Source organism: Phoenix dactylifera, chromosome 3 (assembly GCF_051530095.1).
Source record: "Phoenix dactylifera cultivar Ajwa chromosome 3, Ajwa_hap1_PhDact_Kaust_v1.1, whole genome shotgun sequence".
NCBI lineage: Eukaryota > Viridiplantae > Streptophyta > Magnoliopsida > Arecales > Arecaceae > Phoenix > Phoenix dactylifera.
The window spans coordinates 32,973,040-32,991,743 of record NC_143192.1 but is presented as its reverse complement, the minus strand read 5'-3'; the positions used below and the strand labels follow the sequence as shown (position 1 = coordinate 32,991,743).

The 18,704-nt window shown below is 39.6% G+C and overlaps 1 protein-coding gene across 3 annotated transcripts in view; it reads left to right on the top strand.

Moving 5' to 3' along the window:
* The first annotated feature begins 8,358 nt into the window (after positions 1–8,358).
* The window catches only part of LOC103717430 (mitogen-activated protein kinase kinase kinase YODA), a 37,593-nt gene continuing 27,247 nt past the window's right edge, over positions 8,359–18,704 (top strand). For 2 of the 3 annotated variants that reach the window (XM_008805810.6, XM_026808570.4), the window contains exons 1-5: positions 8,359–8,827; positions 15,480–16,246; positions 16,370–17,110; positions 17,974–18,061; positions 18,176–18,238. In XM_008805810.6, coding sequence (XP_008804032.2) covers positions 15,702–16,246; positions 16,370–17,110; positions 17,974–18,061; positions 18,176–18,238 — 1,437 coding nt within the window. In that variant the 5' untranslated portion in view covers positions 8,359–8,827; positions 15,480–15,701. Of the gene's footprint in view, positions 8,828–8,924; positions 8,983–15,479; positions 16,247–16,369; positions 17,111–17,973; positions 18,062–18,175; positions 18,239–18,704 lie in introns of all 3 variants that reach the window. The other variant, XM_017845265.5, reaches the window with a different exon arrangement.

Sequence of the window (18,704 nt, the reverse complement as noted above, 5' to 3'; positions counted from 1 at the left end):
AGCTCACAACCCAACTTGTTGTTTTGCGAGATAACAACGAACTCGGTCGGTTTTCACATGCTCACCGACTAGAACCAACCGATTGTTTTCCCGGGTTCACAATCAAACCCAGTTGGTTTTTCCACAGGCTCACCAACCACAACCTTACAACGATTGTTTTCCGGGTTCACAATCAACCCAGTTGGTTTTTCCAAAGGCTCACCAACCACAACCTTACACCGTTGGTTTTCCCTTTGGCTCACCAACTAACCTTAACCCCTTGATTCAATCCCTTGATTGAATCAAGTTACAAGATATTAAGACAAAGGTTTAAAGACAAATACAAGCTTCTCACTTAAGCAGATATAGCAAATATAAATAAGTAAAGTAAAGAGAAGAAGCCCTCAAACTAATTCATAGATGGAGGAACTCGGCTTCTTCTTCACTTGACCCTCTTCTGATTTTGCACGAAGTAGAGGATCACCGAGGCAGCACACAGTTGAAGAGGAAGCTTTGGGATTCACTTGGATGCTCTTCTTCTCTCTATTTTGCTTTGAATGGCCCTTTTGTGCTTTTGAGAGATTTTCCTTGTAAACTCTTCTAAATCTCTTTTCTAAATGTTCTCTCCCACTTCCATCCCTTCTTTCCTAGCTCTCCTCTTGATTTTATAGCTTTAGATGTCGTGGAAACAGAAATCTAGCCGTTAGAGACAAAAATAGAGCCGTTGTGCACAGTCTGCAACTCCTGACAAAGTTTCCATTGGGATCGGAGTCGACTCGCGCGATCTGGAGTCGACTCGCCTGTTGCAGGAGTCGACTCGTGCTTTTTTGGAGACGGCTCGGCAACTGTTCAAAATTCGAATTAAAGTGCTGTCTCGACTGGGAGTCGACTCGACTTGTCCCGGAGTCGACTCCCCAAAGTCTGGAGCTGACCTGGCACTTTTAGAGTCGGCTCATCCCAAGGAATCCATGGATGCATTTTTCAACTTTGCTCACTCGAGTCGACTCGAAAATTCTGGGAGTCGACTCGGTGCTCAGAGTCCGAACTCCCGAGCTTCTGTCTTTTGGCTCGTGCTGTCTTGGAGTCGACTCGGCCCTCAGTATCCAAAAAACAATCTTCTGTCTTTTGGGGTCGCGCTGCCTTGGAGTCGACTCGAACTGTCTTGGAGTCGACTCGCCTCTCAGAGACGAAAATACCGTCTTCTGTCTTTGGGGTTGCGCTGCCTCGGAGTCGACTCGGATTTTGCGGGAGTCGACTCGGCTCTCAGTGTCTGAAATTGGCTCTCTGACTTTTTGCTTGTTTTCCTCTGGGAGTCGACTCTAGCTTCCTTAGGAGTCGACCTACCAGCCATCGGAGTCGACTCGAGTTCTTCAGGAGTCGACTCGGCTCTCAGAGTCCAAAATAGCCTCTCTGTGTTTCTGTCTTGTTACTCCCGGGAGTCGACTCGTACTATCCAGGAGTCGACTCGAGGACTATTCTTTTGGATTTTCCTTTAAATTTGCTCGTCCAACTTGAGTCCTTTGAACTTGAAACTTGGGTCAATAAATTGTAGCTTTCTTCCAACTTTTCTTGAGAGCTTTGGAGGCCTTCTTGTGTTCTTCCAACTTGCTATATTCCTTGCAAAATAACTATCTTTCTCCTTGCAACACAAACGTTAGTATTTATACTTCAAGGTTTTGTGATCATCAAAATCAATCTTTAAATCAATCTTTGGGTCATCAAGATGTGTTAGAATCAAGCACTACCATTACACCAAAATCTGCAGGTATTAGTGAAGGCACAACTATATTTTCTTAAACCGTACCGAGGTAGCGCACTGGTCGGGCGCTGGGCGAAACCAACCCATAGGTTTAGGGACCAACTTAGCCACCGAATCACAGAAATCCGCTGGCCGGGGCTGGACATGCCGCTTAGGGACCGCTCAGGCATGGCGGATTGGGAGTGCCGTCACTGGTGGCAAGACGGAAGGTATCGGTGATGCGGTTTGCAAACAGTTTCTTATTGGAGCTTGATAGTTTATGGTCCTCCTTGATGAGGACCAAGTATGGTACCTTGTCGGTCGGAGTTCGGGCAGGATGTCATCACTCCCCCATTTGGAGGGAGATTTATGCCTGAGTTCCATTGGTGCTCTAGGCGATTCGATGGGCCGTCGGGGACGGGACTTCTGTTGATGTCCTCGAGGATTGCTGGGCGACTGAGCAATCGATTAGTAGATTACCGATCATGGTGGACTCGGTCAGGCTGGTAGGACATAGGATATGTGATTTTGCTAGCTCCAAGTGAGGGAAGATGGAATGAGGAATTGATCCGGAAGGCTTTTGGGGAGTAGTTGGTAGAAAGGATTTTGGCCTTACCGATTCCTTCACAGGTGGAGTCAAATATATTGGTTTGGATGTTGTCGGGACGGTCGAGGGTGCGTTCCAGAGATCTTCATGTATGGACTAGTAGGGAGCCAGATAGGCGGGTTGATGGTAGATGGATCTGGAGGATGAGGGTGCATCCCCAGATGGCGTTTTTCCTTTGGAAGGTAGCTTGGGGCTGCCTACCGACCAAGAGTGTGCTTGCCAAGCGGGGGTTGTGGATGACTCCGCTATGTGAGGTATGTCTGGATGCTGAGGAGACCATCAGCCATGTACTTCTTGGGTGCCCTACAGCTGTGCAGATCTGGAGATGTTCACCTGTGCTACTCCCTTCATTGTGGGAGTCAGTGGAGGATATGCTTTGGTATCTGAGACGAGGATCGTGGTTGCTTACTTGGCCTATCATATATGGTTGGACAGGAACGACCGTCTATTTAAGGGTAGGTGGTCATCCCCAGGGGTTGTGATGGATAGAGCCATGCGGCATGCGGCAGAGGTTACTATGCTGGCTACATCGTCCTCACCTGGAAGGGCCAGGGATATCTGGGGTATATGTACCACTGTCTCAGCGTCCAGGTTTATCTATGTCTCTTGGTACCCCCACCTCCTGGTTATCTTAATGTGAATTTTGATGGAGGCATGGCAGGGGATGGCGCCTCTAGGGGCGTGGGTTTTGTTATTAGGGACCATGGAGGCAGATTTATTGCAGCTGGAGAGGGAGCATGCCAGGTCCTCCATGGTGATTGATTGGATTCGGAAAGTGGACATGTATGGAGATGGCCACTCGTTGATACGGGTTATCCGTAGATTAGTGTGAGAGTTGACCTCTTGCCAGATAACTCATGTATATCAAGAGGCAAACAGTGCAGCAGATTGGGTCGTCTCTTATGTTGCCTGGCACTCTGAAAAGATCATTTAGACAAGCTTAGCATGCATTCCACACCCATTGTACTGTTTACTTTCACTTGCTTTGGCAGATTATACTAACATTAGAGTTATATGAAATGAAATGTCGTTTTGATAAAAAAAAAGAGAACATTGCATAGTATTATACAACAAAAAATAATAAAATACAATATGTATTAATACATAAATATATGATGTTATATAATATTACTGTAATATAATATAATATTATTATAATATAGTAATATAATATCGTATACTATAACATCATAATATAACATAATTTGATATTTTATAACATAATATATATAATGTAATAAAATATTATATTTATAGTATAATATAATAATAAAGATATAAAATATTATAATTATTATCATCATATATAAATATTTTATTAATATAATACTTTTAGAAACTAATTTTTGGATTTTTTGTTAGGCCACCAATAGCAAGCCTAACTAAGATGGCTGATGATCCAAGGGGCATGTAGAGGGGTGCCTGGATCTCAACGTGCAACCTACCTGAGCACAGTTCAATTAAATTATTTTGGGAGCTTTTTTCCAATCACAAAATCTCTCGCACACCTCCCTCTGAAGCTATTCCCCAATCACAAAATTCAAAGGAAGGGAGGATAATAGCCTTAAAGCTCTCGAGGTGCTCCACACCATAGAACTTTAGAATTGAGATAATTCCCCATGTACTCTCTATAATAAATGGATATGTGACATAAATATTAGAGTTTTGCATTGGCAATAGATGTCACTTGCAAAATCCACACTTTACATTGTAGTCTAGAAAATCTAAAGATGGGAATCATAGACATTTGGAATCCTAGTTTGTGTCAGAACATATCTAGATAAGATTCCCTTCCATTTAGACCTAACGATCAGATGAAGCTTAGAGCTCGGAGCCAATAAAAGTCTGCCAAGCATCCGAAAGTAAGAGGTTTTCTGCTTTAGAATGATCTCAGGTGGAGCCCATTAGTAGGTTGCTAGGTATACACTCACACGCACATATATAATATGAAATAGAGTTAAATTGGGGTTGCATGCATGGGCGAATAGGAGGACCTTCCCACGAATAAGAAAAGTGGGGGAATCGCTACTCTCTCTCTCTCTCTCTCTCTCTCTCTCAAAAAGAGAAAAAAAAAAGGTAGAGCTCGAATCAATAGTAGTAAATTATATTGATACAATAATTGGCAACAAATTTTTGAAAGAGAATAATGATTTTCAAATAGCTGTAGCTTTAGGCAAGTAAGTTGAGATCCCAGTTACCTTGCTAGGTGACCAAGACCAAGATGAATTGAATCTCGGTTTGTCGCGATCAACATGGAAAATAGGTTAATGTTGAAGAAATTGAGATTTTTTTCATATCTTGCTATCTCACTTAATATTTTAGGACCGCGGTATTTAAATCTCCATCAATATAATAAAACCAATATTAGCAAGTATATTAAGATATTGAGGTGGTGAGAAAATATTGGTTGACATGTTATATCACATCAATTGATTTCTTGAGATTTATCCATTTATATCACCTAGGACTTTGGAAGACTGATATTTTCTAAATATTATATTGGTAAGATGATTTTGATATTAAGATAAAACCAAGATCTTGACCAGCATGAAAATGTTGTAAGTAGTTGATGCTGACCTTTTATATAGCCAACCTAGAGTGGTGAGAGTTGACCTTCAGTGCTTGAGCTTTTATCTTATGCTGAACTTTATCTTTGCCAAGAGAAAGATAAATCTAAGCTGACAATACCAATGTCTATATAAAAAAGAGATTCATGGGCAATGATGAAGAAAATTCTTTCAGAATTCAATGGTGAAGGAAATCAAGTTGTTTAGAAAGGAGAAATTAAAGAAATCGATCGTGAACGGAGGCAAAGAAAGTTAGAGATCCAAGAAAGTATCAACAACCAAAAATTTGCTTCTTATTCATAATGCTATCTACTAGAGGCTATAGTGATAGTCTTTGTATTATTTATTCATGTTATTTCTTTTCGCTAGTTTTTACATAAATAAATATGTTAACACAAATTTGTTAATATTATTATTTCTAGTTATGCATTTTTAGTTATTTTTTTTATTGATAAACCATTTCATATTCATTTTGAATTTTGAGCATGCAACTTTTTCAATAAAAAAGGAATTTGGAGCATGCAAAAATTATCACGTCAATGTCAAACAACTGCTTGACTCCAAGAACTTAAGTTACTGGGGAATGAGCAAACAATGCATATCAAAATTAACATTCCATTCTCGCATGTAGATCGGGCTATGACATAAGATAGGTGCAAATAATAACTCGGTCAAGAACATAAGTAATTGATTTTGAGAGTATTTTAATGCATATTTCCCTAGCAAGTTGACCCTAATACCATATTAAATTAGCACTTGAACACAAAAACCTAAATTAATAATTAATAGATTAGCAATGTATATCAAGCTTAACGCTTGCAAACATGGGTGTATCTCAACAGTCTAAAAGGTGAGCTAACAAACTAACAATCTGCAAGGCGGCAATTCATTTGATTTTTGATATAATCTTGATTTTGAATTCTAAGCAAACTAAAAAAAATGTAATTGTGTTTAATTGCTTCTCATGACTATCATTAGGCACATTAATCTTCTAATCATTTTATTTGAATAAAAGATATGTATTAATATGTATACAATAATACTTTAGGGCTTTTTTTTATTCTTGGACAACCTATCCATGGAGCAAGCCATTTATGGTTAAAAATATGAGAGTTTGGGAAAAAAATGACATTAGGGAGACAATTTTGATGAACGAGGGAAACAACGTAAATCACATTTTCAAAGGAATGTGCGATCCTTATTTTGGGGCTTGCACAATCAAGGGACTTTCCTCATACATTTAATTCTGGTCTTTCAATTGATACATCTTAAATTAACTTCCACTGATATGGGTTTATTCCCAAAAGGTAACTTACCAGGATTTCTTGTAATAATTGCTAGCTTTCATACTAGTTTGTTGTGGCAGGAAAGGAAAGCAAAATGTGTTTCAAAACAATCTCTTAGGTCAAACTAGTGCACATAGTGAAGGATATAAATACACACAGAAGATGCTATCAGTGCATATATATTTGAAACCAGTGCACAGGGACTGGAAAATGGCAGAAGCAAAATCATCTCTCTTTGAGAGAAATAGGAATATAAAAACAAAACATACAAACAATCATAAAAATTAAAACATCAAGCGTCAAGAGATCGAGATTTTTATGTGGAAAATCCCAAAAAGAGAAAACAAGGAATCGAGTTCAGACCAAGCATTATATCTCCAAGAAATATTGGGATTACAAGAGTTGTTTTCTTCTACTTAGTCAAGCCGAGGATCACAACATCAAGAGAACCACTTTCCTAGATCACAACATCAAGAGAATCACTCTCTTGGATCACAGCATCAAAAGAATCACTTTTCTGAATCGTAACACAAGGAGACACCTCTCTTAAATTACAACATTAAGAGAATCATACTTTTGGATCACAACATCAAGAGAACTATATTCTTGGATTGCAACCTCTTTAACACTTACCTAGAAGCTTCCACACATTGAGGGACAATAACTCTTGATATACAATAGAAATTTTTCATCATATGTAAGGTGTTAAAGGGTATTCACTGCCCACATGGAGAGCTCAGACCCTTTGAAAAACACCAATATGGGGATGTCGAGAACTATGGCCTTAGAATTGTGAGTGTGGCTTTTCAACTTAGCAGAAAAAATGCACTTTTTTTTTTTTGATATACTTTAAGGAGACGGTAACAACTCAGGACCTTAACTAAAATTGCTAGTCGGAAGCTAATTTAAGTTCTTTGACCTGTATAAGAACCCAAGATCTACCCAGCGAATAACTAATGTGGGACTAAATATACGCCCGCACGGATCCTCATATACTTCCCCATTAAAATCCTGGCGTCCTCATGAGGCTAAGGGTTCAAATCTATTCAAATCTAATCACAAATATCATGATCGGCCCGTGGTCAGCTCTAATGGATCCGTGCTACAGTGTTCCCTAGTTCACATAGGTTATGGGCCGGATCTGCTCTGATACCATTTGTAACAACCTAGGACCTCACCCAAAATAGCTAGCTGAAAGGTATTATTTAGATTCCTTAATCTTGTATAAGTACTCAAGATCTACCCAGCGAATAACTAATGTGGGACTAAACATATGCCACACGGGTCCTCACAGAGACAAAAACTAATGCCCAAGCCCTAATTTTCCCTATATGCTTCTTATAAGAGGGAATATTCGGAATAAGCTTTAGTTACGAGCTCCATTCACTATAACACAACCCAACATTGCATGGGTTCTCGTCCTCATAAAAAGTGACAAAACCAATGTCTAAAGAAGCTCTGACCAATTTTATCATTTAGATTACTGAATCATTTATTGTGATCGAGTTAGGGTATAGCCTTTTTGATAGCACAAATTTAACAATGGGATATGGGCAACCAATAACCATCCTTCAGATTTGTGTGGCACCTTGTCTCAAAACAAACTCTTAATTAATCATTATTACATGTCTACTATGCGTGTGTATTTAAAAACAAAAGAAAAGAGGAGGGTGAGGAGAACCTCATCCGTAGGTCTTCCACCCACGGAAGACCCCCATCAACATGGTAGCTTCTTTTACATGTGAGTACGTTACACCAGCACCATTTAAGTACTGGCAGACCATTTTGTTGGGCAAACCATGCAAGGGTGTGTGTGTATATATATATATATAAAAATATAAGAACAAGGTCGCTGGTCAATTCCAAAAATTCCTACAAGGGGCAGAATCGGAACGTGGCAACGAACCAGACCGAAGGAAGAAACTAACCACCCTCCCCAGCCCCACCTCTAAATCATTTTAAAATGCTATTGCGTACACCACAAGTGCGTTGATTAAGCGCTAAAGCCAACCCATTAATCTTATATTAACACTTACGAATCGCCAAACTCCAAACGGTCATTTACTGACACCGAAATGATGCGCAACCAAGAAACAGCTCACAAACACTACGTGGGTCCCACAAAATATGAGGCCGATAAGGGCCACTAAGAACTAAGTCTTGGTTTTGGTCTCCGAAGGTGGACTAGCGCACAATATCCAGTAGTTTAACAGATTTTTTTAATGCTTGAGGACAGCTCCATTTCTTAGGACACGACGCAAACCACGCCATCCGCTTTCTCTCTCTCTCCTCGCTTCTTCTTCAAATCGAACCCTTCTCTTCTCCTTTTCGCTTCTCTTCCCTCCGCCTTCCGCTCTCCATTTTCTCTGTCACTTTCTCTCTGCTCGCGACTTTCAGTTCTTGGAATATCTTCTTCTTGGATTCTTTTCATGGCTTCTTTTTCGCTTCTAGGGTTTCTAGGCTTTTGGGTGCTCCATTCGCTGGAACGAGCTCGAGCAAAATGAGGACTGAGCCCGGCTTCCCGCTGGTCTTCCTCGCTTCTTTAATTGAGCTGGAATTGGAGGGTTTTGCGAGGTGCTGATCTGTAGATTGCTGGACGAGCTCGTGGGATTTTGCTCGCCCGGGTGTTCGAATGGCTTTGCTCTGATAAGTAAGAGGATCGTTAATTTTGCTGATTCTGTTTTAGTGAATGAATTGGTTTTGTTTAGTTTCTTTTTGTTCGTTTTAGTTGATTGTTGCGATTTTAGATCTGTGCTGGAGAGAAGGATGAGATCGGGCGGTCAAAGTTTGGATTTTTGGTTGCGGGTAGGTCAGTTGGACCCTTTTTTTTTCTCGGATTGGATCTTTTCGTTGTGATAATTTTGATTTCAGGGTGGTATCATTGTAAGAAAATTAGGGATGGTTGGTGAGATGCTGGAATGGCTGAAACGTTTCCTCCTTCTTTCTTTAAATTTTCTGGAATGGTGAATAAATGAACACGATGGAGGTGTGGGAGCTGATGAGTTCTTGTGTGATTGTGTCAACAAGAGGATTTAGGAGAGAAGTATTGAAGTCCTTAAGTGACGTTTTCTTTTTGTAGTTTCTATGAAATTTACATGTTTCATAGTTGTCTTTGGAGTGAATTTATTTTATCACATCTTAGTGTAGTTTTGGAAGTGTCAAGGATGGTAAGGTTAATTTGTCTCTATTCAAATAAATGAGCAACTTATTTCATTTTCAGCTGATATGCTACAACTGAATAGAAAGGAACATAGCAGTTCCGCTTTTTTAAGGGCATATGCAAACTTAATTAAAACAGCCCAAAAAAATCAAGGAGAAAAAGAATTTGTAATATTGGAGGATTATTGGTCAGAAGACTAAGTGGAGGATTATTGGTCAGAAGACTAAGTGAAGGATTCTTCTGCTTTGCAAATGTAAGCATGCACACAATGTCCCATGCTCTCAATTTGAGGGCAGCAACATGCTCCTATTCACAGGATTTTAGTTGTCAAGCCCCGTATCATTTCTTAATCCAACATGGAGTGGTACATTGGCACCCTTATACCGCAATGGATTGATGGGCATGTCTGTGCATATTGTTTTTGAACTGTACAGACCTTCAAGGCTTCAAGCTCAAAGGAGCACACCGGTCTTTTGACTGATATTTTGGTTTATTGATCCAATTATTTCTGATAACCTATAAAGGTAGAATTGTGTTGTGTCACCAATGAAACAGTACTTATCCAATTATGATCTGTAAAATTTTATTTTCGATAAGCCACTTGTCATGTGTAATGAATATCAACATGTTTTCATTGCATATACTTTGCATAAAATTTGTCTGATTTCTGAAAGCTTTCCTTAATGGGGGAATCTTTAGCCCACACTTATCAGGACATCTTATATATCACTCACTCGATCCTCTTTTGATGCTTCTTCTAGGCTTCCATCATTTTTCCTTTCTAAAGCATCCTTCCTTGCTTGGCCACATTTCTGCCTTAATTTCCTCATCTCTTATGGGGCATATTATCCTCACGTATTTTTGTTACCCGTATGCACGGTCCATATAATTGTTATAGATAGCCATACTTTTATGTCTTGATCAATGTAAGATGATCACACAAAAGTATGGAGGCACATATCTATTATAGCTATCTCTAGATCCTATATAGGATGTTCTTATCATTCCTTTGTATGATCGATCGAAGAGGTTCTAACAATATTTGGTAGGTCTTGCTGATTTTTCCAGATGGTTTCTTCACTTTACATGTACTCTTTCTAAATTACTCCATTGCTGTATGCCTTACCCACACTCTTCCGTGTCATTAACCAAGACCTTATCATTTGTAATATGTGGAATTAAGGTCACAAATTGCAGCAGTATGACATCTGTAAAATCTGCAGAGAGGTTTGGGCCAAAAGTGAACCTGTGTGTCGGATTGTTACAGGTATTCTATAATGAATGTTGTCCGTAATGATTTCTAATTAGCCTGGTACCAAGTGGAAGAGGAAAGAAAGGAATACTTGCACGTGGATAAGCTTACTTGTTGATGACGCGTAACCCATTAATTTCCTGATACCTCCATTACCCATTAATACCCATATGTGATAGTTATAGTATGCTATGTTGCATATAGCTTGCTTTCCATAAACTCAATGGAGCATATAAAACAAAAATATAGCTCGGTTTTTTAAAGAGAGTGAAATATTTTTTTAGTTTATTCAATGATGCCGCAATCGTCTTACAGTTTAAGTTTTTGTGTAATGCTTATTAGCAAACAACCATGTACGGTGGATGTTTGACAAATTTATATCATATCATAATATTGTACAATTATATTTGTGAAGATAAAATATAAAAATAAAAAAGCTGAAATAGGTAAGTTTTCCTAAATATGCAATAGTGCTATAACAATTTGACTTCTGAAAAAAAGATACATATTTAAAAAGAAAATAAACACAAATAAAAGATAAAACAAAAAGAAAGACAATGCGGTAGGATCTGTATTCTGTATTGTCAAAAAAGCACTGCCAAGGCTCCTAGGTGGTTGCCTAGGCACCTAGAGAGAGTAGGTTGTGTAGGTACTAGGTAGTGGCTGACCAGCGTTATGGACTTACAGCCTAAAAGCTTAAGTTGTGGAGAAGGATCAGCCCAAGTTAATAGACCCATGTGCATCCTTTTATTAGTCAATGTAGTATTGTGACAATCTTCCCCACCTATCCTCGTGATGCCCTCATTATATTTGGTGCTCACTTGAGAATGGGGGGGGGGGAGGAAGGGGGGGGCACCTATAGCCTGGCTCTTGCTCAACCCTATTGGGTCCTCCCTGACCTTAGTAACCTTCAGTGAGGGACCCATATGACCAATAAAGATGGTAACACATAATGGGCCAGGCTCCGATATCGCTTGTCACGGGCTTGTAGCCTAAAAGCTTAAGCTGTTGGGAGGAGGACCGACCTAGGTTAAAAAATTCATGTGGCACCCCTTTTATTAGTTAACATGGGACTATGGGACTATGGCACTAGGCACCATGGTATGCTGTACCGATCGGTACAGGTCGGTACCGGGCGTACCGTACCCGTACCGATGGATACCGGTATCGGTACGCCAGTGTCGGTACGCCTGACGTACCGTGTACTGTACCGTACCGACATTCGGTACGCTTATGCTAGTGCGGCACCGGTACGGGGTTCGGTACCGGTACGGCGAACCTTGCTAGGCACTCCTATATTACAAGTGATATATATATATATTCCTTTGTTTTAACCTTATATTCACTATTATGGCTGAAATTAACTTATTTTTCGTAAAGTAGAAGTATAATTAACAATGCTTTTGCTTTGCTCATACCTTCCCCCATCTCTCCCAACTTGATGCCTCCCTCATCTCTCGATGTTAGGGTGAGTTGTGCTCTATATGTGCCACCAACAAGAGGCTCACGTTCACTCACTCAACAGCTCCCTAATGTATTTTCTTCTTTTTTCCGCATATGCGTACTCTTTGTTTTTAATCCTTTTCTTGTCCCATATTGTTCCTCCTCTACCCCTTCTCATTGAAAGATCCTTCCTTTCTTCTTCTTTCAACCCCATCTATTCTATTTTCCATTTTTTCGACTCCTTTCTTTGTTTTTTCTGTTTGTTTTCTATTTTCTTCCCTGTTGCAATTCTTTTTCTATTTCAAAATGCAAATGTGGGATTTCAATTATGACTCATGATCTTTAGTTTTTTTTCCTGGGACTTTTCAAATTTAGATTTAGCTTTCAACAATTTGCTTTGTTATCATTTATCACTCTTATATTTGACTTGGTTGATTAATATGTGATGAAATTATGTCATGGTTTGAATTAGTCTTAACTCCCTTTACGCTATAACGATGTATGTGGTTATTCATATGCATAATTTGAAAAAAAGAGAGGTTAATTAAGCTATTTTGGTCAAGGACCACCGAACCGATATCGGAATCCGTACCGGTCGGAGGCCGGTATGGTTCAGTACTGAACCAGAACTGGTACGTGTAGGACGTGCCGACACACCCAATTTTTTTTACTTTTTCAAGAATATTTAATCACTCCTTTTGAATTTTTTTATGATTTTAAGTCTAATTGTATATTTTTTTGGTGTTTTCTTGATATTTTTTTGATGTTTTTTGATGTTTCTATGATCCTAGTTTAACCTAAATGATACATTTTATTGTTTTAAAATGATTAGTAAGATATTGCATGCTACAAGAAATAACATAAAATATTCTCAAATCAAGTAGTGATGTAAAAATTTTAAAATAATGCAATCACTTATATATATTTAAAGTACAACATACATTCCAATATCTAAAATCGGGTTGAATGGCGATGGCTCTCGTAGATATCCGGATCAGCAGTATAGTCAGGAGGCACATTAACCTACCTCTCTAACCAAGCGACGCTGTAGTCTTATACGCTTATCCCATAAGAAACACACACTGGGTTATAAGAACTCTGAAATCTCTCGCTGAAGCTCTGGCTCTGAGAGGTATCCTCTAGCTCATGGTCTGCTGTACTGATCCGTACCGGCTGGTACAGGCTGGTACGTACTGGTCTGGCTTGAGATTGGTACCAGATTAGCGTGGAATCCGGTACCGGTAGTTTATTGTTGAAGAACCGGTACGGAACCGGTACGGACCGATACACCGACCGGTACTGAACCAGTATGCCGACCGGTACGGATCGGTCCGGGCCGCCATCGGTACGCCGATCGGTACCGGTACGGCGGACCTTGCTCTGGCTGATAATATAGTGTGGAAGGGTCCATCTGAATGTACTAGCAGCAAAATTCAACCTGCGAGATGCTCTGGGCTGCGTAAGGTAGTAGTCATCGGAAGATGCTTTGGATGCACTATATCCATATCCGTATCGGTATGAGTCATAGGCTGCCTATGGCTGCGGATAATAGGATCCTACGACTCAAAATTTGATACGCATATGGATCCTCCACGTGCGAGGTATCTGCAGCTGCATCGTGTCCTTCTAAATGATCTCGAGGAGCCTATCTTCTATATGCAATCGTATCCTCGCAGCTTTACCAGATCGTCCACCGTGGTGCCTATTCTGTGTAGCATGTATAAACTAAGACTCACTGGTGAATTGAAGACGGTTTTGTGGCTGTATCTCATAAACAATGGTCTCCTGTCCTCCGCTCTCTCTATGGTCAGCAGATCCATGATCACTAGAACTGTCATCGCTGCTGCTCTAGGTCTCTGAATCTGAGTGTACTGATTCCTCGACACTTTTCATTGGGGCTGCAGGTGCCTTTTGTTTTTCTTTTTCGGTGTGCTGAGCAGCTGCTTTCTTAACCTTCGTGCCCCTCTCTGCCTAGCTATGTTGCTTTCCTGATCGAGTCGACTGAGTAACGTACTGGCCTTGTCTAGGTTTCTCTTGATCATATCTTTGAAAGGATGTATTGGACAAGGAGTCATATGGTGATTGGCTCCTCTGTGGTTGTGGTTGTGGTTGATTAGCTGTAGGAATGTGTGGAATATTGTGCTCAACCCATTGCCCTGCATCAACCTTAGCCTTGCTGGCACGAAGCTGGCACTGTGGCAGTAATGCCACAGTCAACCCAGTTCGCATCGAGTCGGCATCGTACCGGCCGGTCCGATAGGGGTTCCGATTGTTAGGGGCCGGAACCGAATTGAAATACCGAACTAACTCTGTTTCGCACCGGGTCTGCTCAAGACTGCTTGAACCGGGCGGTTCGGCAGACCCTGATCTTAGTCCTTTTATGTGTTTTTATGCGCTTTTGAAAGATGAATTGCCTAAATTTCTAGGCTGTTTTCTAGGTACCAAGGCATTTAGGATCCCTCTTGACTAGGGATGCCCTAGCTGCCTTGACAACCCTGGGTAGGAGTCTCTTCTTAGAAAACAGAAGAAAAACTCAGAGATAATGATAAATAAAGGAAAAAAGGACTTATAGATATCATGCTATGAATGGTTTTAGTTTGTTGAATGTACAAAATCAACCATGACTGCTCTTATTAATGAGTTTTTTTTTTTGCATATAACTCCTTCCTTTATGGATTAATTTTCTATAGAGACTCCTCCCCATATTTGCAGATCAAGAAATCCCATTCCTTAGAAATTGTTTAATAGGCCCCAAAAATAACTTTCCATTAGTTATAGTAGAATATTAACCACATTTCTTTCTATTCCTTTCCTCACTCGAAAATTTGATGTTTTGAGCTTCTAGTTAGTGTGTTACGTTGCTCTTTAATACTTTGATCTGAATTCGAGACAGAATCAATATCTCAACTTTAACAATGGTGGTGCCCAAAATCTCGAATCGGACAACTACAGTGTCAAAAAGCACGAGCGGCTCGCTAGCTAGATTTTTTAAAGGGCTGAGTGATGAAGGGCTGAGGGATGAGAAGCATGGGATTATTCTTCTATGGCTTATGATAGCGAATGGGGGTCCTATTGGGGCATTTCTTGGATAAAGGAAGCCTTAATCTACATATATGTAAATGAAGGATCTTTGGATACAATTAATATAAAAAGGGAGGTTTATATGCAGACAACCTATTAATATAGCCTTTTCAAATATCATTTGTATCCTAAAATTTGTAGTTAGTTCAACATCAAATAACATAGGCTGTCCCTGTATGGTGTTGCAGTCAATATTGATCCACTCATCTAAATTCTCTTACTAATTCTCGTATAGAGGAAACATTTGAGATTTATACAAGGTGGCAATTGTAAAAGCTTGTTTTTGGGTGCCTAGAATGATATATTTTTTGACGATATTTGATGAATAATATTCTGTGGCCTTACTATTGATGCCTCTTCATTCAGGTTAAGAAGGACAGCTCCTTCAATTTTGGTATCTGTTGGACGAAAATCCATTCTTTGCTGGGCTTCATCATTTGTCGGTCCTTTTTCTTTTGAATGCTGCTATTGAGGGTGGAGGCTATTGTTTTAAATGAATACAAGAGTTTCTTATCCAGTTGATTCTAGAGCTGTGGTTATGATTAGGATTCTTAGATAACTGCGATAAGAGTTCTTTACCTTTTTAAAATGCTTCCATGGTGGGGGAAATCTTCCACTAAAGATGTGAAGAAGAAGCCAACAAAGGATACTTTCATTGATACGTTACATCGATTTTTCAATCCAACTGATCAAAAGGGTAATGTGAAATCAGGAGGGACTCAAAGACGTGGTAGTGATATAAACTCTGAGAAGGGGCCCAGATCAAGAGCAGAATCACGGTCAACATCACCATCTACACAGGTATCACGTTGTCAAAGTTTTGCAGATAGACCACATGCCCAACCACTTCCTCTCCCTGGCCTGCGCTCAGGCATTACACGCTCCTCCTCAGAAGTCAGTACGTCAAAGCCAGTTTTGGAAGGTGGCAGACACCAGTTGCATTTACCACTTCCCAGACCTAATCACAATACAAAAAGGCCAGATCTTACTGATGTGGATGGAGATTTGGCTATTGCTTCATTTTCTAGTAACTGCTCCATTGACAGTGATGATCCAGCAGATTCTCAACTTCAGAGCCCTGTAGGAAATGATTTTGAAAATGGAAACAGAGCTATTGCTAACAACCAGTCCAGGTAAAATTTCCTTGTAGTTGATGGGAATTATGTGATGTGCTGCTAATCTTCAATTTGATTATATTGTAAATTCATTATAAAAAACTTACCCTTACCCCCTTTTTTTATTGTGTCTATTTGAAGTGTGGTGCATAAAGATCGGTCTCATGTAGTTACTCAAAAGAACTTGAGAGAGATTAACAAGCCAACAAATTTGTTTTTCACTAACCAAATTCTTTCAACATCACCCAAGCAAGGTGCACTGAACAGTAACCATTCCAATATCCATGTTCCTCTGCATGGTGCTTTTGGAAGTGCCCCAGACAGTTCAATGTCAAGTCCTTCTAGAAGTCCTATGAGAATTGTATGCCCGGAGCAGATTCCCACCTCAGCTTTTTGGGCAGCGAAGCCTCATGCAGATGTCACTTTTCTTGGATCCGGTCAATGCTCCAGTCCAGGCTCTGGTCAGACCTCTGGGCACAATTCAATGGGAGGAGATATGCTAGGGCAGTTATTCTGGCAGCACAGCAGGGGTAGCCCAGAGTGTTCTCCAATACCTAGCCCAAGAATGACAAGTCCTGGTCCAAGCTCTAGGATACACAGTGGAACTGTCTCTCCGCTGCATCCCCGTGCTGGGGGGACAGCACCAGGATCGCCTACAAGCAGGAATGATGAGGGGAAGAAGCAAAGCCACCGGCTGCCACTACCCCCAATAAATATTTCTGTTTCTCCTTTTCCTCCAAACAACTCAACATTAAATACTCCTCCCTCAATACCTCGAAGTCCTGGAAGGACAGAGAATTCCACGAGCCCTGGATCACGGTGGAAGAAGGGAAAGTTGATTGGGCGCGGCACGTTTGGCCATGTCTATGTTGGTTTTAACAGGTGCCTATGTCGTTTTTATTTTTCATCAAGGATTTTCATGCCTTTTTTTACTCTTATGGTGGAAGTAGTACTGCCTCTATTATTAAAACTCAAGTATGCATGGTTAAACTTGTCAAAAATGTTATTGGTCCTTTGGCTAAAATTGTCAGACGTCTCATAATGAAATCTTACGATAACCTACTATTACATGCATGCTTGCTTTGCAATCATGCATATATTCATATATAAAAAGATATTGTATTCAGAAATACAATTAGAGATAGAAAAGGAAGAACCAATATACTTAGCAGAAAAAGGCGAATAATAATGATGTAGAGAAGGAAAAATAGAAAAGACATCAGTTATTGAGGAAATTTTTGTATCATGGAGTACGGAATCTGCAATACATGTAGTTTCACCTTCATGTAAATCAGATCTACCAACGCGCTCTTAACCACATGGGCTCTATTTCCTGTTTTAGTTTTATTATTGTAATTGACATTTTGCTCAATAAATAGTTGTGGCGATGAATGACTGGATCAAAGGATCAAGTTAAAGAGAACTCTTTAGACAGGTAGCCATAGATGACTTAAAGCTTCTGCCTATGATGGAAAACATCATCCTGTATGAAAATAAATGGCAAAAATAGATTTATGAGGCCAATTCGGATACCTGACATATGATTAGTTGTTTATTGAACAGGATTTAGATTTAAAACAAATCTTCATGTCTTTTTCACTTTCCAAATTGACTTAATAATTTTCTGAGTTCCTTTTGTAATAGAGATAGTCATTCATGACGTTTCTCAATCGTTTCCTTTGTTAATTGCTTTAGTTCATCTTCTGTGATCATGACTTGCTTTTTTTTAATTTATTTTAATCTAGTGAGAGTGGTGAAATGTGTGCAATGAAGGAGGTTACCCTCTTCATGGATGATCCTAAGTCAAAGGAGAGCACAAAGCAATTGGGGCAAGTGAGTGTTTTTTTCAGATCTTACTAGTTTATTCTGCAGCATACATATAATTTATATTGTTTCTTTACTTTTTGGTAAGAAATTTTGTTTCTTACTGTTGGTTTATTTTGACAGGAAATATCTCTCTTGAGTCGGTTACGTCATCAGAATATAGTGCAGTATTATGGAAGTGAGATGGTATTATCATTTCCTTGATTAGCCATATGTGTCCGTCTATTGTCTAAATTAGATTATTAATTATGCTTCATTATAAAGTTTTGCTTTTGCTTGAAGTTTCTATCGTTCCATAGTTTTCTGGTTTCTTCTTCCCATTCTATTTTGTGCCATATCTTATCAATTCTTTTAGTTATGCACTGGAAACTAGCTAATCAACTAAGCAAATTTAGTTTTCACATATGTATATTACAGATACCCCCTACCAGTAGTTTATGGGAATGTATACGTTGATTCGAGCATAACTTAATCACTCAATACAAAATACAATATGGAACTGAAGCCTTCCAGGCATTCAACAGAAACTTTTTCTTTTGAGCTGTCATATAGATTGCTAACTAAAATTCAGTATGTTAATATTTTAGTTTGTCAAGAAAACTATTCCATCCTGCATCCATGTATACACAAATGGACATGCATACATGCATGG